The sequence below is a fragment of the Neofelis nebulosa genome, chromosome 7 (genome assembly GCF_028018385.1).
Source record: "Neofelis nebulosa isolate mNeoNeb1 chromosome 7, mNeoNeb1.pri, whole genome shotgun sequence".
Taxonomy (NCBI): Eukaryota; Metazoa; Chordata; class Mammalia; order Carnivora; family Felidae; genus Neofelis; species Neofelis nebulosa.
In genome coordinates this window covers 112,854,897-112,880,182 of record NC_080788.1, presented here as the reverse complement: position 1 = coordinate 112,880,182, position 25,286 = coordinate 112,854,897, and the positions used below count along the sequence as shown (strand labels likewise).

The 25,286-nt window shown below is 36.7% G+C and overlaps 1 protein-coding gene across 9 annotated transcripts in view; it reads right to left on the bottom strand.

Annotated features, from left to right (window-relative positions):
* Positions 1-25,286, bottom strand: part of FUT8 (fucosyltransferase 8) — a 312,495-nt gene that overhangs the window by 10,645 nt on the left and 276,564 nt on the right. For all 9 annotated transcript variants that reach the window (XM_058739354.1, XM_058739355.1, XM_058739348.1 and 6 more), the window contains 2 exons: positions 9,520-9,766; positions 5,045-5,221 (listed from right to left, as the gene is read on the bottom strand). In XM_058739354.1, coding sequence (XP_058595337.1) covers positions 5,045-5,221; positions 9,520-9,766 — 424 coding nt within the window. The remainder of the gene's footprint in view (positions 1-5,044; positions 5,222-9,519; positions 9,767-25,286) is intronic.

Sequence of the window (25,286 nt, the reverse complement as noted above, 5' to 3'; positions counted from 1 at the left end):
GTTCAATGTATTATTTTCAGTACCTAGAAGAGAATCCGGAATATAACAGGATCAATGAATATTTGTTGACAGGGTAATAGTTCCTATTTATAAACCCCGAACCATCAAGAGTCAGTTTACATGTCTGTCTCCCACACAGTATTCCCCAAAGGTTGGGACTATACTTTTCTTGGCATCACACAGTGCTGTGTGAGTAAATACATGCTACATCGGTAGTACTCACTACCTATATGTCTGGGACTTCTTCCTCAGCCCCTAACAGCTGCTTCAGATTTCTCTCCATTTCACAGCCACCAAGGAGCTTCTTCTCATTGCCTCTAATGATGACTGTAGCGGCAAAGTCTCCGAATGCTGTTTCAGACTGGTAATCAGTGTTCAGATCCATTTGGCTTCATTATTTTTGACATTTTACCCTCCTAAGCCCTGAATCAGGGAGGCGAAGGAAATGTCACATTTGTTCTAAAAAGAAAACAACCCCAAGGACTTTTAATGTGATTCTTGTGGTGCTGCATATCCAGGTATGGGGCAGAAACAGAAACAAATAAATATGAAAAGGCCGGAGGAGAGAGGAGAGGGAATTGTTAAAACACACCAGTACAATTTTTATCCTTGAATAGAAACTAACTCTGTCAGCAAGGTTTGGGTGCTGAATGAAAAGAAAAGAGTGATCTTTTTACTGAGAAGTGACAGTAACTTTAATGCCCTTCCTAACTTAAAGACCCCTCCCTAGAACCAAACCAAAAGAACACCTAAGTTCCTCAGGGCTCATCTGTATGTGCAAAAGACTGCTTGATGAAGGATACGGAGTTTGGAAAAAGAAACTGAAACAAAGTAAATAATGGAAGAGGGAGACTTTGCATCTCCAATAATGAGCATGGAATTTTTGCACAAACATGCTTCTTTCTTGTTTTTTGCTCATAAGTATGTTGGCAGAGGAATTCTTTTACTGTGAGGTTGTAGAGATTGGCAGTGATAAAAAGAATATTTTTTTCCTCTTCCACCTTATAAAAATTTGTTTATATTACTCACAAAGGACTAAGCTAAAGTTATAAACTGACAACACATTTTCTTTTCTAAAGTCTTTCTCCAGGCTGAGGGAGATACTCTTCATGATTTCACTGCACCTGGTATACAACTCCTTCCGGACATCCATCTAACTATACTGTAATCATTTGTTACACGTATACTGCCCACCAGTTGGATAGTCCTGAAAAAAAGGAGCAGCATATTATCTTCTATTTCTCTTTGTATTCCTAGTGCCCTGTAACTATATCTAGCACATTACAGTTCAATAAAATAATGAGAAAATTAACCACTCTTTACGGCTGAGCCTTCATTTCATAGGACAACCAAACACTTAACAAAAACTTTTAAATAAGTTTTTCTTGCCTCTATTTATGTAAATGAAACTAAGTTTAGGAGTGCTCATCTAGCATTTTTGATAAAGAGCAAACTACATATGTAAATATTTACCCTGAGAGATTTTTAAAGACTTGTTTCTTCTCCTGTTTCACCCCTGCTCCCAATCTCCACATCTTAGGATACAATGTTGGATAGACAACTTTAATAGTTCTTACTTCTTTGCCAATGAGTGTGATTTAAACACTCTACCAGTGAATTACCTAAGAGAGTTATCTCCACATTGGCAATGGTTGCCACAGTCAGTGGGATGCGGGTGCCAAAATCTCACAGATGAACTCAGTCTTAACCTAGAGAAACCTGAAGTATGATACCAAGCAGCAAGGCATTAACTGCTCATTTTCACACAGAAGCCACACATATAAAGCTAACCTTGACCGCTTTTACAAAAGATAAGCTACCCAGGAAATAGATTCTCCTCTGACTGTGTGAATTCTATGTATCATTTAACCATCATTCTCAGTTCTTTACCCTCTTGAAGCACAAAGTATCATAATGACCCTGTACTCTATATACTGTGATGAGAGATTCAGTCATGCTTCTGGTCTCCTAAAACAAAGGCAGAGGTTTTATGATTTGCTTAGGTTTCAAAACCAATCCTGACAGGTCTAAAGCAGAGTTAATTCAGAATAAAAAAACACAGAAGCAAAATAATGAGAAACAGCGTCTACATTCCTGAGAAGATCTTCAAAATGACTCAGAAAATTAAAATGAAAGGACTTGCAAAGAGGTAAAAAAAAGTGCATAAAATGCTGCAACATTTCTAACAGAATATGGGAAAGCTGTCTCTTGAACTACCATAGACAGAGGAGATAGTAGTTGCTGACCATGAAAAGGAAATTCAAGTTTTACTAGTCCCATAATCGTGGTAACTACTAATGCCAACTGTACTGTAAGGGTTGCTTAATACAAAAACACCATGCTGTACTATGGATCAAAGTTGTAAGATGCCCATATCCTTTTATCTAAATATTTCCTAAGCCTGAAACCTAGCTTAAGGAAATAATGTGGATAACTAGTAAGTGTCCAATATTAGAATGAGCAAGTAAGCAATGGCACATCCATACAGGAGGTATGTAGTCATTAAAGGGGACATTTAAGATAATTATTTTTTTAGTGACCTGAGAAAATGGATCCATTGCTGTATTAAGTAAAAAAGAGTTCAGGGGCGCCTGGGTGGCGCAGTCGGTTAAGCGTCCGACTTCAGCCAGGTCACGATCTCGCGGTCCGTGAGTTCGAGCCCCGCGTCGGGCTCTGGGCTGATGGCTCGGAGCCTGGAGCCTGTTTCCGATTCTGTGTCTCCCTCTCTCTCTGCCCCTCCCCCGTTCATGCTCTGTCTCTCTCTGTCCCAAAAATAAATTAAAAAAAAAAAAAAAATGTTAAAAAAAAAAAGAGTTCAAATTATATAGAATAGGATAAACTACTAAAATGGGTAACTATATAAATGACTAAAGGGAATATATCAACATTTAAATAGCTGTTTCCACTGAGTAATAGAACTGTGGGTATTTTTTCTTGCTTGTATAGTTACCAACTTCCCTATTGTCTAATAAGCATGAGTTATTTTGCTCATCAAGGGAAAAAAAAAACAGGAAAAGCTTGTGATGCTTCAAGAACAAGTAAAAGAGTAGATAACATTTTAATATTTTTTCAATTAAGCTACAAATTCAATCTGGTATTTTAAAATGAAGGAGCATGGTGAACTATTTCTACTCTGCTTCTAGATATCAAACTGGAAAAGTATCTGTGAAAATTTTGTATTGTGTTTTGTGCCCAGATGTTCATTTAATCCTTAACTGTAAGTATGTAACTTGGCTTACACTTGACTGATGAATTTCATGGTCCTGTGTATGTCAGTGAGTGAGAGTGAGAGTGAGAGTGAGAGTGAGAGAGAGAGAGAGAGAGATAGGGACAGAGAAAGAAAGAATATACTCATAGAGGGAGTCTTAAAAGAAAAAGCAACTTATATCCGGTTTAGATTCTTAGGAGGGAGAAATAGGATTTAAACTATTATTCAATGCTTCGAATAAACATCTACAGTATAGTCCTCACTTCAAATTTGTTTTTCTCCCCAACCTCTATTTCTGACATAAGAAATGGACCAAAGAATAAATAAATTAATTAAAAAGTCACTAGCTTAAGTGATTAACATCTAATAAAATGTTTTCAAACTGATGGAATTGAAATAAACATAATTCAGTACTTACTAGGCACTTACTAGAGGTAGTTACTGTGTCTAAAGTACTTCTAATCCAGTGAGGGAGACAGAGGTAAGCAAGTGCTAAACACCAAGTCAGAGCAATGCAGACAGGAGGGACACTTTGGGATTCAGGGATGATTTCTGGAGCAAACAGTGTCTGAGCAAAGCTAAGAACACAGATTCTTCTCCCTCATTCCTTTCTTTCACATATTTAATACATCCTTTATTTATTAATAATAAGTAAAGGCCAATTCTAGGTTCACCTAGATCCTATGATAAATTCCCAATTAGGATCAGTGTGTTTATGTGTTTTCTTAACCCCCTATGTTAACCCTATAGTAGCACTATTCATACTATAGAGTATGAGTAATTGTCTGTTCCCCCACTAGATTGGGAATTCCTTGAGAGCAGAGTTATCTTGCTTATCATGGCATCGCTAGCACCTAACACAGTGCCTGAAATATAGGCATGCTCTATAAATGACAGATTACTGTTTTACTTTTCAATACATACTAGCAGTTCTTACTCTTCCACTTATAAAACTTATCTTCTGATTCTTTATTTTTCTTTAATATAGCTTCCAAGTTCCAGAATTTTTTTTATGAGATGAACACTTACACATATTTAAAAAAAATTTTTTTTAACATTTATTTATTTCTGAGAGACAGAGAGAGACACAGCATGAGCAGAGCATACGAAGGGGAAGGGCAGAGAGAGAGGAAGACACAGAATCCAAAGCAGGCTTCAGGCTCCGAGCCGTCAGCACAGAGCCCGACATGGGGCTCAAACTCACAAACCACGAGATTATGACCTGAGCCGAAGTCAGACGCTCAACTGACTAAGCCACCCAGGCACCCCAACTCACACATATTTTACATATGTTTCAGTTGCCCATTAATTGCTAGTGAAGATAGTGAGAGCAAAAAGGCAAGCACCTGGTATGTTTTATTGCTAGCAGTCCTATACAGTTGGTTAGAGTTATGGACTGAATGTTTGTGTCCCCCTAGAATACCTATGTTTGAGCTGTGATAGTATTTGGATACGGGGCCTTTGGGAGATGATTAGGATTAAATAAAGTGCATGAGAATGGGGCCCTCATGATAGAATTAATGCCCCCACAGGAAGAGACACCAGAAAGCTTGCTCTCTCTTCCAAACACACAGAAAGGTCATGTGAGTACACAGCAAGATGGCAGCTGCCTACACACCAAGAGAAGAGGCTTCAGAATGAAATATACACCTTACTGGCACCTCAAATACTCTTTGATTATATTCACAGTCACAAAGGTACACAGTTGTTTGAATTAAAAAAAAACTCCAATAATTAGTAATAATATTATAACAAGAATGACAAGTCATGGGAATTAAGGATTCCTTTCAACTGAAAAAGAGTCCTGGTCTAGAATCACTAGTTCATTTAACTTACTTTGTTTTTGCCTCCTTTAATAAAGAAGGGTCATCCGTCGCCAAATATACTCTTCGTTTATCCACTTGCATTCTGCGAGAGAGAAGCTGAAAATGTTCTTCAACGTGTACCATGTATTCCTCAATGGGATGGAAGGCTGCTTCTGTTCCTACTTTGTCTGTACGTCTGACGTGTACTCTGGGGGGCAGAGGGAGACAGTCAGACGCTGCTGATAATGTTCTGATCCTCTGATCCACTGTGTACTTTTAGGCTACTCAACTTTATACCTTTATTTATGGTGGCATCACAGACATTTTAAACCATTTTTTTTTTCATTTTTGCCACTAGAAAAATTAAAATGTTTTAAAAATTCAAACACATACATTCTAAATATATTTGCATGTTAACACAATACAAGGAGAATTAGAAAATAAGCTTTAGAAGAATGCTTTCTTATAAAGAAAGTAATTAGCATATCCAAGAACAGTAGAATAAGTGGAAGATTCCAGAGTTATACTCCATATAAGCAGCAAAATACCTACCAGCCTCCCAGAAAAAACTGGATATAACTTTTTAAGATTTTTGGCAACAAATGATACCAAGATTCACAGTTGTTATTACAGAATATTAAATATATTGTTTACAGCATTTGATGCCAACTTCTCTTATTCTTCATTCTACCCTGTATAGTTATTATAACTGCCAGCTTATAGAATTGAAAATTGTCTGAGGAAAACACAGACCTTCAAGAATTCTTCCTAATGCACAATCAAGGCAGGCAAACCTTTTAAGAATTCTTACTATTCTAAGTTCACGGAGACATTCTACCCCTTTTGTTATATGCATAATGAATTTCCTTTTGCTGTTTTTCATGCTGTCAAACACAAGTAGGTATTGATCTCATCTGTCCTATTGTAAAAAAGTTCTAAAACTGTAAAACTGGGGACAAAGATTTACATCGTCCTGTGTTGACTTTCACAGTATTTTCCTCCCATCTTAGTGGTTTCAAAGTAATTGTAATGAAAATAATAATGGTCATAGTTTACTTTCATAAATTAAAACTCTCCTTAAATTTGCCCTTCCTGCATCCTCCCCACCCCTCACCAAATTACTAAACCACTATTCATATGTGGGAAAAAGAAAAAAGTAAATTTGTTTCCCTTTAGGCCATGGTATATAGGCATGCCTTAGGTCAAGCCTAAGCCCAGCTTTTTATTGTGAATCTGGAAGGCGGATCTGTTTTCACTGCAGCTAATCTGATATCTTTATGGGTATCCTCTGCCTTCCAAACTATAGTCCAGATATGCACACCTTTATATTTACACGTATTCTATCGTTGTTTCCTTCCCACATCCTTCTTTTTTTTTTTTTTTTTTTTTTAAATTTTTTTTTTTCAACGTTTTTAATTTATTTTTGGGACAGAGAAAGACAGAGCATGAACGGGGGAGGGGCAGAGAGAGAGGGAGACACAGAATCGGAAACAGGCTCCAGGCTCCGAGCCATCAGCCCAGAGCCTGACGCGGGGCTCGAACTCACGGACCGCGAGATCGTGACCTGGCTGAAGTCGGACGCTTAACCGACTGCGCCACCCAGGCGCCCCCCCACATCCTTCTTAATCACTGCTTCTCTCTCAGGAAATTGGAGTTGTTCACTGGGCTCCACAGGGATAAACAATTCCACTGAATTTCAATGAAAAGTTTCTAAGAAGAAACACTCTTTGATACTGATTTCATCATGTACTTTCTTTAGCTCTAACATTTAAAATAAGGGTCAGTAACTTCTATACATATGAAGACTAAGACACGAGGGAAGATGTTGGGTGGGAGATAGGAAAATGAAAATGAAAATAAAAACAAAGAAGAGCTGTAATAATGGAAGGAAGAATCAAAGGAAGAGGAGCATATGAAGCACTGGCAGAGTACTACTGAGAAATCTTTTCAAGTCTCCAAGTACTACTGAAATTAGGCCTGGATCAAGAATTTTGAGAGGGGCAAAATGGAGTCTCCATGGAAGACTCAGAATATTAGTCCGGTGAAGGATATGAGAAATCATTTTAATTTAATGTAAGTTTTTCAGACATTTAAGGAAACTGATGCTTCTGAAGACATATCAATGAACAAAAAGACAACATAAGGCAAGAGGTGGCTGGTTTCTCATACTTTTCAACCCAGTTCTCACAAAAGTAAAAGTTCTTTGTGTACTAGCCTGACTTTTACTACAGTTGACTCTTCAACAACACGGGTTTGAACTGTGCAGGTCCGCTTATACACAGATCTTTTACAGTACAGTACTGTAAATGTATTTTGTCTTCCTTATGATTTTCTAATAACACTTTTTCTCTAGCTTATTTTATTGTAAGAATACAGTATATAATACATATAGCATTCAAAATATATGTTAACTGACTGTTTATGTCATTGGTAAGGCTTCCAGCCAACAGTAGGCTATTAGTAGTGAAGTTTTGGAGGAGTCAAGTTATACATGGAATTTCAACTGCATGGGGGGTGGAGGTCAGCAGTCCTAACCCTGCATTGTTCAAGGGTCATCTATATCAGATTATCAAACTCTTTCAGGGCAGGGAATGTGATTTTATTTATTTCCAATAGCACCAAATATAATGAATAAATGATTGAATGCTGTGTGGACACAAAAATCTAATTGTTTAGTATCATGTAAGTAGAAACCTAACATACCATCTAACTTAGTTTTTTTTAGTTTTAAACAAATGAGGAAAGAGTGGCAATCAATGAAGACCTGGAATGATCAAGTACGCTGCCCAAAGTCACACAACTTGTTAGTACTAGAAGTTAGATGGGACCCCTAGATTCTTGAATTTGAGCACCCTTCTCTTTCATTCCAGGCCACTACCTCAATGTACAAATAACTCAATTGTCTCTGGTACTGCAATTTTCTGTATTTGGCCACTCTCAATATGATGTATGGTCCATGGATAATTAGGCCATGCCAAACTACAGGAAAGCTTCCAAGCAAAGTTAAGATGGTTTTTAGTCCTGGCTTTGCCTTTATTAACTCTGGAACTCTGGGCGGAGATTTTCTTCCCTTTAGTTTCCTAACCTATAAGACATCTACCTCTAGTCTTTTCATAGGACTGTGTTATAGGATCAATGAGATAATGCAGTTGAAGGTATTTTGGTAATTTAATTACTATTCTTTTACCTTTCAAGATCCTGTTTAAACACGGAAGCTATGAAGACTTTCCTCCTTCCCTGAACTCTCGTAATAATTTTTATACTTCTCTCAGGGTATTTATCACATTCTGCCCATATAATGTTAGCTGTGTATGTCTCTTTTCCAACAGACTGTAATAAGCTAGAAGGAGCCATTAAAAAAAAATTAATCTCTGTCCCCACAGTAGCAGGTGTTCAATAAATGTTCTGCAAATAAGTGAACAAATCAACACCTATATTAATATTAATCAATAGCTGACTTTATTACAAACAGTATAAGCTACAGAATGTCATAGTCTAGCCTACAAGTCTATTTTTAGAAATGATTTTAGCATCAGTCTTTCTGAAAGGTAATATTTTACAGTGCATTTTTTCCACTGAACTAAAATCCTTCCTTTTATCCTTCTTATCACATCACTTTTAGGGCAGATATTACCTTCCCTATTTTACAGATGGAAATATCAAAGCCCAATACTATTATTAAGTAACTTGGTCTAGAATTAGAAAAAATCCAGGAATATTACCTAGGTCACTTAAATCTCAGTCCAGTACTCTTTCCATTAGGCAAAAAACATTTTGCCATGGTATGAAATCTGCCACCCGGACCCAGGAAAATTCCTCTTTCCATAACTTTTTATGTATGTGTATAGGAGCACAAGCTTATGCACAAAGATTCTTCTTTGTATTCTTCTTGGTGGTAGGATTTCCTGATATATCTTCTTGAACATAAGCATGAGGCTGAATGCATATGTACATGATAAGTCCCAAGTGGGCCAAGAGACAATTTTAAATAATAATTTTAACATTATCTTACATTATAAATACTATTTTTATTATCAAAACAGCTTCCAGGCCAGAAAACAGAACACCAAAAAATGCAAAATAATCATCAGTGGTAATTAATGAAGCCTAACAAAAAGTACAATAGAAAAGCTATAAATGTGATAGCTTCATCTCATGGTCTTGTTAGGATAAGATAGGAGTCATGTATAGTATCCAAACTACTCTCAATAAAATACAATTTTGTTGTTTTCCTCAGAAGAGACAGGTAATTTCAGAAATAAGGGTTTAATATATTTGTTGAATGAATAAATAAGCGAATGGGGGTAACAAAGTATGACAACTCAACTGTTCTAAGTGAACAAAGGGAGAATGATCTCCCTATGACCTAAGGTGAACTCTGGAACATCTGTTTTAGGGTATGGCTTGAAAATTAAACTATATCATAAAGTTCACAATATATTGTAAAGTACACATATCTCTGCTACTACAACATCACGTTATGAGAGGAATAAATCAGATTCTTACCCAATAACTGGATGTTTGAAGCCAAGCTTCTTAGTAGTCTCTTCTATTTCCTTTTCCAGCCAAGGTTGTGGGCGGATCAAGTATTTGACAAACTGGGACACCCACCACACTGCAGGATCACCATGGACTCGTACAAGCCGATCTGCAAGGTCTTCTGGTACAGCCAGGGGCAAATATGGTGGACGAGGATGAAGACTGTCTACAATGGGGAGCTCAACCACCTGAACATTTTTGTCCTTTACTTCACCTGTGAGAATACCAAAACATATCATCACCACACTGTATTTCTCATACAATTACCATTGGAGAACTCACTCTGGATGCTTTCATCCTCATCGCAACTCTAAAGCAGTATTACAGACGCAGTTAAGTAACTTGCTCAAGGTACTAGCACAAAAGTGACAGAGCTAAATTTCCCATTTAGGTTGGTCTGCTTCTCAAGTCCATGATCTTTTTTTTTTTTTTCCCTGTCATAACATGCTGCCATCTCAACACCTCATACCGCAGATAAGGATGCACCCAGCACTCAAAGAATCTAATCAGAGAATAACCATATTGTTAGTGAACACAGCCAGCTAGGCAAAGTTCTGTTTTCTGTCATCATTTTTGTTTTTGAACCAGACAATAAAGTATTCTCAAAACTTCCAGATTGTCATTATAGCAAATGGCTCTTTCATTAATTTCATGACAGAGCACCATGACTCTAGAGATACCTAAAGATTACAATTATAAGCCAAGCAGTTGTATCTTTTAAAGAAAAAAAAATGGTAATTCTAAAGACTTTTTTTTTCTTGGCCAAATTATCTATTATGTTTTCAATGATGATAACAATAAAATTTATGTTGATTGTTTATCTGGACATTAAATTAAAATTAGAATAGAGATTAGATGCTAATTTTTGTAGATGATGATTAATTTCAGAATCCAACTTCTATATATCATTAATGATACTGCTGTTCTATCAATTTTATAATGCAATGACAAGAACAACCCAAAATGGGATAAGCCAGCAACTTTATTTTAATTACTTTATTATTTTTTTAATGTTTTATTTATTCTTAAGAGAGAGAGAGAGAGACAGAGCATGAGTGAAGGAGGGGCAGAGAGTGGGACACAGAATCTGAAGCAGGCTCCAGGCTCTGAGCTGTCTACAAAGCCAGACCCGGGGCTCGAACTCACAAGCAGTGAGATCATGACCTGAGCCGAAGTTGGACGCCCAACCGACTGAGCCACCCAGGCGCCCGACCCTAAGCCAGCAACCTTAGATATCGAAGACCACATAGTAGTAACTAGAAGACATGAAGATACCAGGCAGAGAAATTTTATAAACATAAAATGTACTGAAATAAAATTTCAATAACAGAAAATATTAACCTGAATATACAAAATAATTCTAATTAATCACTGGACCATTAAAGAAAGAATGCACTTGTAGAGAATAAACCTAGAAGACTTTTAAAATGTATTCTCCAGAATGGAACACAGTCCTCAAATTCTGTTTTTCTGCATATATGCAAAGTGTTTTATAGTAAATCTCATCATCTGGGAATGTAATCACTCAAACTACATGATTATAAGAAAGTTGGTTGGCATAACTAAAAATTAAAAACGTCTGGTTAATATTCTCTCTCTCTGACATGTAAAACTCATTTCAGGACTCTTAGAACAAAGCCCTTGAAACATGACATTTGTTGCATGAATAGATGTCACTAAAAAAATTTACCACCAGCACTGCAGTTCATCTGGGGTACTGGTTAAGACAGAGGTGGGCACCTTTATCAGACAAGATACTATAATTAAGAGTGTATAGGGAAAGAGTAAGCTGCATTTTAAATTAAGCTCTAATAATCTCCCAAAGGCAAGAGAAATTGGGTGCTTTCTGTGATATGGACATGATAAGAGACATAGCACATGAATGAGAGGAAAAAAAGGAAGAGAAAACAGTTCTTTTTTATAAAAAGGAGAGAAAGAAAGAAACAATGTAACTTCTTTTATATGACCATAAATAAAAGCAAAATTAATAGGGCTACCTTCTTTTTGAGATTTCTTTCTAACACGGTTCTTCTTTTTTTTTTTTTTTTTTTTTAATGTTTATTTATTTTTGAAGGAAAGAGAGTGTGTGAGCAGGGGAGGGGCAGAGAGAGAGGGAGACACAGAATCCAAAACGGGATTCAGGCTCTGAGCTGTCAGTGCTGATCCAGACGCGGGGCTTGAACTCACAAACCATGAGATCATGATCTGAGCTGAAGTCGGTCGCTTAACCGACTGAGCCACTCAGGCGCCCCTCTAACAGGGTTATTCTCAATGCTCTGTTCAAGTAGCTCTGTCTTTCACTGATTGCTCCAAGGCCTCAACTTTCTTACAGCTAGTCCTATTGACAGCTTTAAGAAATAAATCGAAACTATGCCTATATCTTCAAGACAGAGAATGTAGTTTATTTTTGTTGGTTCTTTGTTCATTCTTCATTCATTCATTCATTCACTTCACTTGTTCAAATATTTATTGAACACTGCTATATGCCAAACACTGTACAAGGTAGAGTATACAGTGATAGCATGGTTCGTGTCCTCCAAGATTTCTAGTTCGAAAACCTCACCCAGAACTGACTGCTTTCGTGGAAGAAAAATAAAATAAAATACCATCACCAAAAAAATGTGTTATCAAAAAGATATCAATACTCAACTGCCTAGTTAAATATTAAGAAAAGGGTATTTATTAAGGAAAAAAAAAAGGTTAGCTTCCTCAGTAATGATATATTTTAAAACAAATGAAAATAACATAGTATATGCTATGGTTAGAAGGTCCCTTTTTTTACTTGTTTACCACCTAACATTTTTTATTCTACTGGCATTTATATTCAAAAGAATTTAAATCTGGAAGAGATCCTAGATTAGAAATGATCAATGCTTAGTGGTTTCTAAACTTTAGTCATTTATGTATTCACTTTATAATTTTTACCATATCCATTATTATCTGTATTAATGTTTTAAAAATTCGTTTTAAAACTTACATGAATTTATTTTATAGATGGCAACTAGAAGTATAACTTCACTAAAAATGAAACCATATCATTAAATTCTATATAGATACTATTGCCTATGAAGGGCCTTGAGCTTAGGCCAGATTTCTATTAAAAGACGAGATTATCAGTGAGGTTAAAGGGGTGTATAATTGCTTTTCCCCTTACATCTCCTATGAGTTTCAAACCAAATGAGAGACAGAGAGAAGAATAAAATGGCAATCAAAATATCAGCTTGATTACCAATAAGGATGAACTAAAGAATGTAGTTTATTCTTTGAATTTATGGCCTTATGGGTTTTCTAATAGTTTCCACCCAATCCCAATCCTAAAATGAGTCTGTCAACCAAGGCCTAGTACACTGGGGAGGAGGAAGAGCATGCCTTCTGAGAATGGGCTGTGCCATGAGAGAAGCCAGACAGGGCTATGTCTCACACATTTGTTCCTCCCCCTAAACTCCCCAGTTGTACACACTACTTTCCTTTCAAGTGGAAGCGAAATGAGGTAGACAGAAGCAAAAAAAGCACTGCAGCACTTTCCCCTTTGAAGGAATGGAATTAATTACCCTTCTATAGAACGTCTTGAGGAATTGGAGGATTCCCCGTGCCTGTTCCCACCCATCTCCACCCCCAAACAATTATCCAGTGTTAAAGAACTATTGCAAAGATTTCCTGACACCAAATTGAGAATTTGTCTGACATAATCAGAAGGGCTGAAAAAGAAATAACTTTTTCAACTATTCAACTCAATGGTTGTTTTAATCTTTTATCAGGAAACTGTCTGAAATTATCTCACATATGCCACCTAAATTAATCTCTAGTAATCTGTGGTAGATTCAGAGTTTGAGAAACACAGATTTACTTAAACTCCCTCATTTTACAGAGGAAACAAACTAGAGAGGTTAAGCGAATTTCTCAAAGTAATAATACAGCTAATAAAAGGGCCAGGATGAGGCTCTATTGTTTACCACATTACTTATATTGCATTCTGCTTTCTGAAAACTATATGTATATATTTCAAAGCATTTAAGCATGTTCCCTTTTGATCAATCAAGAGTGCCTTGTCATTCTATTAAGATGTTAGTGTTAAAAAAAAAAAAGCACTGCATTAACTTTCCAGCAAGAGAATGTTTTATATGTGCAAGTCATACAAAAGTCAGCACTATGCATTTGTAAAGAATCAGAGCCAATTAGCCTAGGAATTACACAACTGACAGCTCAGCTCAACTTGAACTGATATAACCACTATTAATTATTTCAGGGACTCATTTTCAAGACTACCTCCTCTTGTTGCTAATTCTGGTCCATATGGTCATTCTCTGCCAAAGGCAGGGAAGACTCAATAGGCTTGCTGGTACACTTATAGCCCTCTGCCAGTAGCATAGATAACTCTTTGACAGGGAGGATGTCCACAGCTGCAGGCAAGTCCCTCTAGCAATTCATGGCAACTCCATTTAAAAGCATTAGTCTAGGGGCGCCTGGGTGGCGCAGTCGGTTAAGCGTCCGACTTCAGCCAGGTCACGATCTCGCGGTCCGTGAGTTCGAGCCCCGCGTCGGGCTCTGGGCCGATGGCTCGGAGCCTGGAGCCTGTTTCCGATTCTGTATCTCCCTCTCTCTCTGCCCCTCCCCCGTTCATGCTCTGTCTCTCTCTGTCCCAAAAATAAATAAAAAACGTTGAAAAAAAAAAATAAATAAAAGCATTAGTCTATTATCATTCCTTGTGCCCTAAGACAGAGACCCTACCCTGGAATTAGTCAGTTAGAATTATTAATCATCAGTAGACATCAATAGGAAGGTCTTAACATCTACCATGAATGAATAGGTTCTGCTATCATGAAAAACATTTCAGGGGTGGAAAAGATTTTGGGTCCTAGTCCATGAGATTTCTTCTGTATTTACCGTCTTCTTTCTTTAGTTGCTACTCAGGGACTTGTGAGAGAAACACAACTAAACTGGGGGGTGGGAGGTGGGGGTGGAATCTCTTGAAGATAAACCTCAGACAGCCAAAATGGTCAAGGTAAAGAAGTTTGGAATAGGGTTGCCAGTTGAGAAAAATCTCCAATAAGACATCACTACCTGGAACTCAAAATTTCACTTGGGGTGAGCTAGGGATTATTAGTAACTTTTTGGCAATTCTCAATCAAAAAAAGCTGTCTGCTTTATGGTCTCAAGACTCTTAAGAAGGTTGCCCTCAATATCCACATAGGTCCAGGCTTCTCTCAACTAGGTGTAGCGGGGTAGAATGAGGTTTTAATTCCCTTCCTAAGGGTGGCCTTGAATGGTTATAGTTAGTAAATGCCATCACACTCAACAGCCTTTCCACAGACTGTGTCAGCTGCTGAGATTCATGGCCCTAGTTGAGGCTAGAACAAGGAGAGACATCAAACAAATATGGTCAAGCAAAAGCCTATCCCATGTATATAGTGCATAGTGATTACAGGTGTGGGCTTTGTTAGGACAAAAACTACTGTTCAAATACTCTATCACTTCACAGTTGTGTACCTTTGGATAAGTTGTATTTAACTTCACCCCAGTTTCTTCATCTGGAAAATGGCATTGATAATAGCAACTTATTCATCTGGAAAACGGGATTAATTACAGTATCTTACTCACTGAGTTATTTTAAGGATGATTTATTACATGGAAAAAGCTGAGCACAATGCCTGATACATACTAATTCTCAAAAAATGTTAGTTCTTTGCCCTAAGATCAATTCTGTTGAACAATTCTCAAGAAGCTAGCTAGAATTTGACCAAGGAAAAGATTATTTGCTAAAATATCATAGTCTCTGAAAAACATATCAAAGTGCCCATTTCAGTGAGCCAAAGATATACTCCCAAATATACTAGATATAAACAGATATTACACCCAAAGGAAATCTTATTCATACGGTTTACCATAGGCAACAGAACAATAAGCAGCTTTTATCTTTTCAAAATATTCAACAAATGTTCAAATAGAAGGGTAGCAACTCTGGCTACCTAAAAGTTCTGACATCCTATAACTACTAACTTGACTAAAAGCAAAGAACAAGACTGTTCCACGCTGAAAGCGCGGAATGACAGTAAGTTGTCTAAACTAGTAATACTTCCCATTCGTGTCACAGCAAAGAGTTTGTATGCTTAAATTACATCCATGAAGATTATTTGGACTTCTGGAATTTACATTTTATTTACCACTATGTGGCCAAATATGGCTGATTAAATTCATACTAAATTCTCTGAGACTTGTTACAGGAGGCACAAGTAAAAGGACATCAAGACTGAAAGCTAACTAGCTGTGGTGAGACCCCTTCAGGGACCAGGGGATTTTCTTGATTTTACTTGGACACAATAAGATGGACATTAAAAAAAAAAAAAATCACATAAATGTGTGAGGTCTGTTCTTCAGGATTTTTAACAATGATGACATTAATATTTATACCTTCATTTAATGAATGACTGTGCTCTGCTCTCATCTAAAACACGAAGGAAAGATATACTATTAAAAAGCAAACAGCTGGGCTACTTTCTTTCCTTTTGTTTTTCAACCATTGCGGCTGACAGAGATTTTTTTCTTGAACTTGAATGAGCAACTGTCGCTTGCCATATGAATTCCATCACTGCTCTACTTAAGCAACAACTCAAAAGACTGTTATTACTGCCAGTTTGAAGCCTTCAACCAATTGAGTGAAAGTTCTAAATTCAATCATATGAAACAAAGTGCAGTGTTAGCAACATTCTTAAGAATTAGCATATCACACTATGGGAATGATTGTGCAGCATTCTTATGAGGTATTTGCTGCTTTTACTAGCACAGAAATGCCTTGCAAAGGCAACCAGACTCATGGTTCACTGACCTCAATGTTACTCTGACAGACTTAACTCTGGATAGGGGACTGAAAGAACGGCTAATGGAAAATACGTAATATCTTAGTGAGTTATGCAGTTCAGGATAATGCAGGCAGGACAGTATCAAAAGAGAGCAAAGAGATTTTTTGCTTCATTTCACTAAACAGAAGGCTCCTTGCAGTCATTCTGCATGTTCTGAAACAAATTTAGTCATTTAAATTTTATATACATACATTAAGATTCTAGACAGTCCACAGCTTGCTCATAAATGGGACAGTGCCAACAGTTTCTCTGATGATTCACATTGCACAGGTCCTATAACTCCATGTATGTTGAGCATTGGGTGTTATATGTAAGTGATGAATCACTGAATTCTACTCCTGAAACCAATATTACACTCTATGTTAACTAACTAGAGTTTAAATAAAAATTTGAACCAGAACAAACAAACATTTGAAAAAAAAACTATGGGAAGCAAAAATGGAAATAAACGTGAAGAATTTCCATGAAAACAAGTAACTCTACATGGAGGTTTGGGGGAGTTTTTCAGTTGTTTTTTAATCATTTGGTACTTTTCCCTAAATTAGAAACTCCTAACTCAAAGGATCCCAAAGAATTCTACTATAGCTTTTCTCATGGGGCGGGGGCGGGGGGGGGGGGGGAGACAAAAAAATAGAGGAATGGAAAGCAGTACAAAAAAAGGATAAAGCTTAATTTCATCAAATTATTCAAGAGCCAAACTCCAAACTCTCTTTTCCCCATTCTCATAAAAAAAAAAAAAAAAAATCACAATTCCACTTTCATATACCTCTTATTCCTTCACCACATGTTACTCTCCTTGAAAGCAACAGGCAGGAGGAAGGACCTCCAGGTAATAATAGACTTTTATCCCTTGAGAATTCCTGAAAATGATGACTGAGTATACTGACATACCACCAGGATCTCACAGCACAGAGATGTCTGTTGTCATACTGTGTTCCCTTTTACTTTGGGGCAATTTTATAGCAGCCTTTGTGATTAACACTTGGTTGGAGTTAGGAATATAATGTTTCATTTTGGACTTACAGCTCCTTGTGATTTTTCTGCTAAATTATCACTCAAAGGTTAAATCAGGAAGGCCTAATTTGAGTTTCCTGATGATAGAGTATAGGTCAACCCTAATGCCCTAAAACACAAGAATTATAAGTAGGACTTCTGGCTATCCTGGGAGAGAAGAAAATGAAAATACAGTCGTGTTGGAAGTCATAAGAAAACAGTTAAGATGGGATATTAGGAGAGAAGACAACTTAATCAAGTGCAGTAAGCAACGTGCTAAAGCACTATTCAAATTGTTGATAAAACAGACAAACATCTTGGCTTCTACTAAAACCGGGATTGGAGTAGCAAATCTCCCTCATTTTGTATGCCAAACCAATCCACAAAGTACTAGCAGCTCCAAAGTCACCCTGCCACCATTCCCATCTTTAATTTGCTGCCACCTCAGACTGCACAGTCTGTCTTCTTTCCCAGCTGCCTCACTTCCACTGTGGAAAAAGTGGAAAAAGATGGGGGGTGGGATATAGATCTATGTGCCATGCCACAGTTTCTGCTGTCACTGTGGCTGCCAATCTGGTATAAGTTAGCTGACCCTCCCTTTCTCCTCTTCTAGGTTGTGTTAAGTCTCTAGAAAGAAGAGTGCTAATACTTTACAATCTATAGCCTCTGGTGACGTAGCTGAGATAAATACTATAAAGACATTACTCAAAAAGTGGCTGTATTTTGTCCTTTCTGGTTTAACTGGGAGAAGAGCAGGGAATATCTATACGAAGAGAAAGAACTCTGAGGCAAAAGGCATGAAACCTGAGCTAACTAACGGAGCATGCAAAGGGGAAGGAGAAGGAAGACAAATGTAGCAAATAGGGCAAGGAGATGTCTGAGATCGTGAGAAGTAGTCCTTTTCTTGTTACTGCTTACAAAACATAATACTTCATACAGATTTGATACTTCACACTATTGTTCCCATGACATTTTTCATTTATTCTTTAAACAGGGACAGCACCACCACAACCTTCTTTAGGACCTAGACTAGGATGTGCAAAGGAATACTTCTGTCACTTCCCTGCCAAGAAGGTTATCTACTATTTCTCATCATCTGCAACATATTTTTTAACCTGTAGTTATCTATCAACAGGCCCCAAAGTTTTACCTGGTAAATCTTCAAATCAGAGGCTATTATTTTACCATAATCCTATGTTCATTTCAAATCATAAAAATTCTGGCAGGGATGAGGGTCAAGAATCTGTTCTTTTCATATGCTTTACTCCTTTTAAGTGACCCATGCAGGCTATTTCTAAAATAGCTCTTGCATCCATGGCTCTCCTGCTCAGCTCCCTATCAGCAACTTTAATTAAAGGCTAACATTTATTGTGCAACAACTACATGCCAGGTATTACACTAAATGTTTTCCATACATTATCCCAATTAATCCACAAAGTCTTTGTGAAGTCAGTACCCTCTAATCCCCATTTTACAGATGAATTTAAGTAACTTGTTCAAGGTCATCCAGCTAGCAGTCAGAAACAGGAGCTGAACCCAAACATTCTAATTGCAGAATTTGAAAATTTACACCACCCTATTCCGTTATCTTACAGTTTCACAGAAAGCAAAAGTGACTTCGCATGGAATTTATTTAAAAAGGAGGGAGGGGCAGGGACAAAGGAAGAGAGCAAACACCAATGGGTAAGGTCCAGATCTCTCTGTACAGTAGGCACTAGATCCAGAAATTTAATATTAAGTAAAAGACATAAACTTTAAACACTGATCATATGTACACATATTAAGCAATTAAATTGTCACTAAACAAAACAACTTCATTCATTGTCATTCATACTAGGAGCCCCGAAGAAACAAAAATAATAGCTAAAGAAAGATTATCTCAAATTTAAATTATTTGTATGAAACAATTAGGGTGCTTTTTAGTCAACTTACAGCTCATGGCTAAGACTTAATAATACCTTCACAATTTGATTATAAACAGAATGTGAATTAGCCAACCTATGACAGTCTTATTTCCTAATAAGAATATATAATAACCTTTCCATGAAAGAGAAATAGCCTACTTCAGAACAAAGAATCTAAAAAGCAGTTATCATAAGGAGATTTATTAAATGTGTAAACCATTCTCATTATCCATTAACATACTTATTTTCAACTATTAAACATTAAAGCAAAAATATTTTGCAGTCTAAAATATGTCTGCTTTTAAAAAATATTTCCTCCTTTCATTTCTTAAGTGGTAAATTTACAAATAAATAAAAATGCACAACTTTCAACTTGCTCCCGAAAACCTTATTAATTGAAGTATCTACTTCTGATGACACGGTCCAAAATTCAGGCTATAATAACAGATGCTATCCAAAATGAATCACAAAATAAATACAAATATTTTATATTTTCAGAAACAAATTTCAGCCTTGATTATTATAATAATTAACTTTATTCATGTCAGTGGAATTTCTAAAAGATTAAAAAAGATCAGAGAAAGGACTTTTAAAGGTGATACAAAGTAATTTTTTTAACATTTACTTATTTTTGAGAGAGAGAGAGAGAGCGAGCAGGAGAGGGGCAGAGAGACAGAGACACAGAATCCAAAGCAGGCTCCAGGCTCTGAGCTGTCTGCACAGAGTCCAACGCAGGGCTTGAACCCACGAACTGTGAGATCATGACTTGAGCTGAAGTCGGATGCTCAACCAACTGAGCCACCGAGACACCCTCAAAGTAATTTTTAAGTCAATTCAATAGGTCATTTAGTTGAACATAAATGAATGGGGACAATCACAATTGCATTTATATATTAAGAAATTCATTCAGTTAAACCACATCTCAAGAACAAAGAGAAATAATATTTAGGAGGATGGAAATCTTTCAAATGACAACAGGATGATTCTCATCTACCTGAAAAAAATGAGAGCTGAGAGTTATATGCTTAAAGTGTATAAAATCATGGAATAATGTCAGATTTAAACAAGGTGTTCAAAATGTGTTCACCACATCTTAGAATTAGGGATATTTCAATGGTGTTTGAAAGAAGTAGTTTAAGAATAAATAAAATAGGGGCGCCTGGATGGCTCAGTGCGTTGGGCGTCTGACTCGGCTCAGGTCATGATCCCAGATCTCACAGTTCACGGGTTCGAGCCCCGTGTCTGGCTCTGTGCTGACAGCTCAGAGCCTGGAGCCTGCTTTGGATTCTGTGTCTCCTGCTCTCTCTGCCCTTCCTCTGCTCGTGCTCTCTCTCTCTGCCACTCAAAAATAAATAAACATTTTAAAAAAGAATAAATAAAATAAAGCCTAATTTTACACAATAGGTAGAATTCTTACAGAACTCATTATCCCAAGAGAAGATAACTTAAACCAGAAATGATATGTTTGGGGTAAAATATGAATGTTCATATCATGGCAGCACAAAGGACAACTATTATCTCCTATAAAATGTCACTGAGAACTGTTAAATCAGAGTACTTAACTGGATTAATCAGTGTTATGACCCCAATGCCCTTTTTTAGGCTTCAATGCACAGGAAATAACATATATAAGATAATAAAACTATGCTACATTTTGGCTCTAAAGGATGCTTTTTCTTTGTGTACCAACAAACTATTATTTCTTTTCCTTGCAATATGGAGATAAAAGGTAGATATATATAGAAACAGAAAAGGGTAAGAGTAGGAAGAATAGAATATTACTTATGCCTGCTGATAATGCTTGATTGGTTAGAGTAGAATTCATAAAATAAGGATATTGGTGTTCTGAAGCTATTACTACATAGTTGTTTTAATAGAACAAATCTTGTATGCACTATTTCCTCTCACCAATGTCAAACAACAAAAAAATATTCATTGAAAACTGTTTAAGCCAAGGATCACTGGTTGCAAAGAACAGAAACCTAGTCAAATTAGCTCAAGTAAAAAGGAAATTACTGAAAGAATACAAGGGAATTTGCCAAGAAACAAAAAGCAGGAAGTACAACTGTACCTCAAGAGACGGGAAACCTGTATTTCACACCATGTTTCTGTGGCCATGTGGTCTGTGTGGCTCAGCTACATCCTCCTTTCTGCTAATTAACTCCTCTCTTGCTCAAGGCTCATCTTGTAGATATCAGCTTCAGTCTACAGATTTTACAATTTAGTTTCACCCTCAGATAAGCTAGTCTCTGTGTTGTAATATTAACATTTACTGAGGCCTGTGTTAGGTAGTATATATGAACATTATGAACATTATTTCTTTTAATTACCAAACTGACCCTATAGGGGAAGTACTTATAGATGACTAGTGAAGGAGTAAGAATCCACATCCATCAGACTCCAGAGTTAGAGTGCTCAGCTACAAGATTGGATTACCTCTCAAAAGAGAATCTTATTGGCACAGCCCAGCCTAAAGGATTAGTTTCCCAGAGTCAGGTAATCACACTGGCCTGTAAAGCTGTGATTATATGTGTGTATGTGTGTGCACATGCACACATGTGCAGGAAGGGAGGAGTGGCCACATGATACATATAAGACAGCAGGGCTATATTCCCCAAATAGGTGATATTAGATAGGACATAGGGAATTAATAACTGGTATATAGTAAACTTTGGCTTTTAGGAATTTAAAATTTTAGGAACTTAACTCTTAGAACATAGGGCAATTTTTAGAATCATCCATTTATGTATCTCTATCACTGCATTTACCAAGCTGTTTATAATTTTTTTTGTATGTATCTGTCTCCCCTACAAATATGGAATATGGACATAAACCTTAACCTATTTATCCTGTTGCTTCAGCAATGACCACGATCCCAGGTACATAAAAAACATAAAGTATTTAATTGAACAAAATGAATTGAAGTAAATATATAAAGTACTATAATTAATATAGATTCCACAGTCTACTGTAGGAAACAATAACTTAACTAGTTAGTAGATGACCCCACCATTCAGCTTCATGATTTAATATTATTGATAAATTTTGAGATTGGAGTATATCATCAGTTTTACCGCTTTACAATGTAAAACAGTCATTATTACTGAGGTCCTGCCTTTTTAAGTCTCTTAAATAACAAATAGTTGGAAAATGGTATATAAATACTTGCTAAGCTGTATTTATTTAATACTTCTATTCTTCTTGTTGCTTGCAAAGTACTTGAGAAATGTATAGGCATTCTGCTTTGGATCCATTATTTATTTACTTATTTTGAGAGAGAGAGAAAGAGAGAGACAGAGTGAGCACATACTAGTGTGTGCAGGGGGACAGCAGAGAAAGAGGGAGAGAGAATGTCAAGCAGGCCCTGAGCTATCAGTCACAGAGCCTGAACTCATAAACCATGAGATCATGACCTGAGCCGAAATCAAGAGGTTGGATGACTAACTGGCTGGACCACCCAGGCGCCCCTCCATTATCCATTTTTTAAGTATACACTACTTAAATAGGACGTGGCAGGAAAGAAGATAATATTCTTGCTTTTGTTATACTGTTTTGACTACATGTATACTTTTCCAGGGAGCCGACCCTAATTTCCTGGACATAAAGGATTATTTTTGAGAGTGACAAACACAACAGAATTCACATTTTAGTTATTAAATAATATTAGAAACTTATAGTTAATTTTTACATGATGAAAAGAGCCTGGTGGAACTGGAAATTATGCTTAGGCATCTTGTATGTATGTTTTATTGTTAGAACAAAGTCTGTCCGTTCATTCAGAACTGTGTGGGTTTCACATTGTATATTAACTTGAATTAGATAATGAAATTAATTTAGAAGAATCTCATTTAGAATATCTTTATATATCATAGCAGAAAACATACAAATGAATTAAATGTTACATTTAAAACTAACATTTTCATATCTCTTGTTAATGCTATTTGTGATCATTACTATCATATTGTAGTTATTTTTACTTTCTGAGAATTTTCACATATTAGCTCAGTTTATCTACAGCAAGCTTTCTGTTCTCCTTGAGGCAGAACTTAACATACTGAGGTTTTACCAAACACTAACCAACCTGGGGGAGAAGAAATAGCCATCTCACATTCACTAAGAAACAGATCTAATCATAAGACTATAGAATATCCCTTCACCCATACTATACCACCACATCAATAGGGCTACTGAATAATAACAAAGGAGTACAGCTAAAAGAACTGCCTACTTAAGGAGTCTCTAAGAATATCTAAAAACAATAGGGGAGACAAAAACAGGAATACTAGAGGAAAAAGTAGCATCTGATACATAGCTACAGCTAAGAGTAAACACAGCCTAACTCCTAGCCAGATAAACACAAAGGCCTATCTACTTTAGTTCCTTTTTACCTGATATATCATGTCCAGTTTTCAACGAAAAAATTACAAGACATACATAGCTACAGCTAAGAGTAAACACAGCCTAACTCCTAGCCAGATAAACACAAAGGCCTATCTACTTTAGTTCCTTTTTACCTGATATATCATGTCCAGTTTTCAACGAAAAAATTACAAGACATGCTAAGGGCAGAAAGTATAGACTGAAGGGACAAAGCAACTGTCAGTTCCAGACTCATACATGGCAGAGATTTGGGAATTATCAGGCCAGGAATTTAAAATGACTATGATTATTACCATTTGCAACTACGTGGATGGATCTGGAGGGTATTATGCTAAGTAAAATTAGTCAGTTAGAGAAAGACAAAAATCATATGACTTCATTCACATGAGGACTTTAAGAGACAAAACAGATGAACATAAGGGAAGGGAAACAAAAATAATATAAAAACCGGGAGGGGGACAAAACAGGAGAGACTCATAAATATGGAGAACAAACTGAGGGTTATAGGAGGGGTTGTGTGTGTGGGGGGTGGGCTAAATGGGTAAGGGGCATTAAGGAATTTACCCCTGAAATCATTGTTTCACTATATGCTAACTAATTTGGATGTAAATTTTAAAAAATAAAAAATAAAATTAAAAAAATAAATAAAATGACTGATTAATATGCTAAGGATTCTAATGATAAAAGTGAACAATATGCAAGATGAGTAATGTAAGCAAAGAGATGGAAACTCTAAGAGAGAATCAAAAGGAAATGCTAGAAATCAAAAACGTAATAGAAACTAAGAATGCCTTTGATGGGCTCATCAGTAGACTGGGCGTGACCAAGGAAAGAATCAGTGACCTTGCAGATATGGCGATATAAACCTACAAAACTGGGGCGCCTGGGTGGCGCAGTCGGTTAAGCGTCCGACTTCAGCCAGGTCACGATCTCGCGGTCCGTGAGTTCGAGCCCCGCGTCAGGCTCTGGGCTGATGGCTCGGAGCCTGGAGCCTGTTTCTGATTCTGTGTCTCCCTCTCTCTCTGCCCCTCCCCCGTTCATGCTCTGTCTCTCTCTGTCCCAAAAATAAATAAAAAACGTTGAAAAAAAAATTTTTTTAAAAATAAATAAATAAACCTACAAAACTGACTGGAAAGAGGAAAAAAGAATGAAAAGGATGAAACAGAATATCCAAAACCTATGAGACAATTACAAAAGGTGCATATACATGTAATGGGAATACCAGAGGAAAGAAGAGGAAGAGAAGAAATATTTGAAGTAATAATGCCCGAGAATTTTCCAAAATGAATGACAGACACCAAACAACAGATATATAAACTTCAGACAGCACCAAGCAGGATAAATACTTTTAAAAAATCTATATTGAGGGATATTATAATCCAACTGCAGAAAATCAAAGGCAAAATCTTGAAAGTAGGTAGACGGGGTTGGGGATCTTATCACTAGAGGAACAAGGAAAAGAATCACATCGACCTTCTCTTCGGAAACCATTTAAGCAAGAAGAGAGTAGAGTGAAATACTTCAAAGTTTTGAAAAATTAAAATCATCTACTTAGAATTCTATATTCAGTGAAATTATCCTTCAAAAGAGAAGAAGAAAT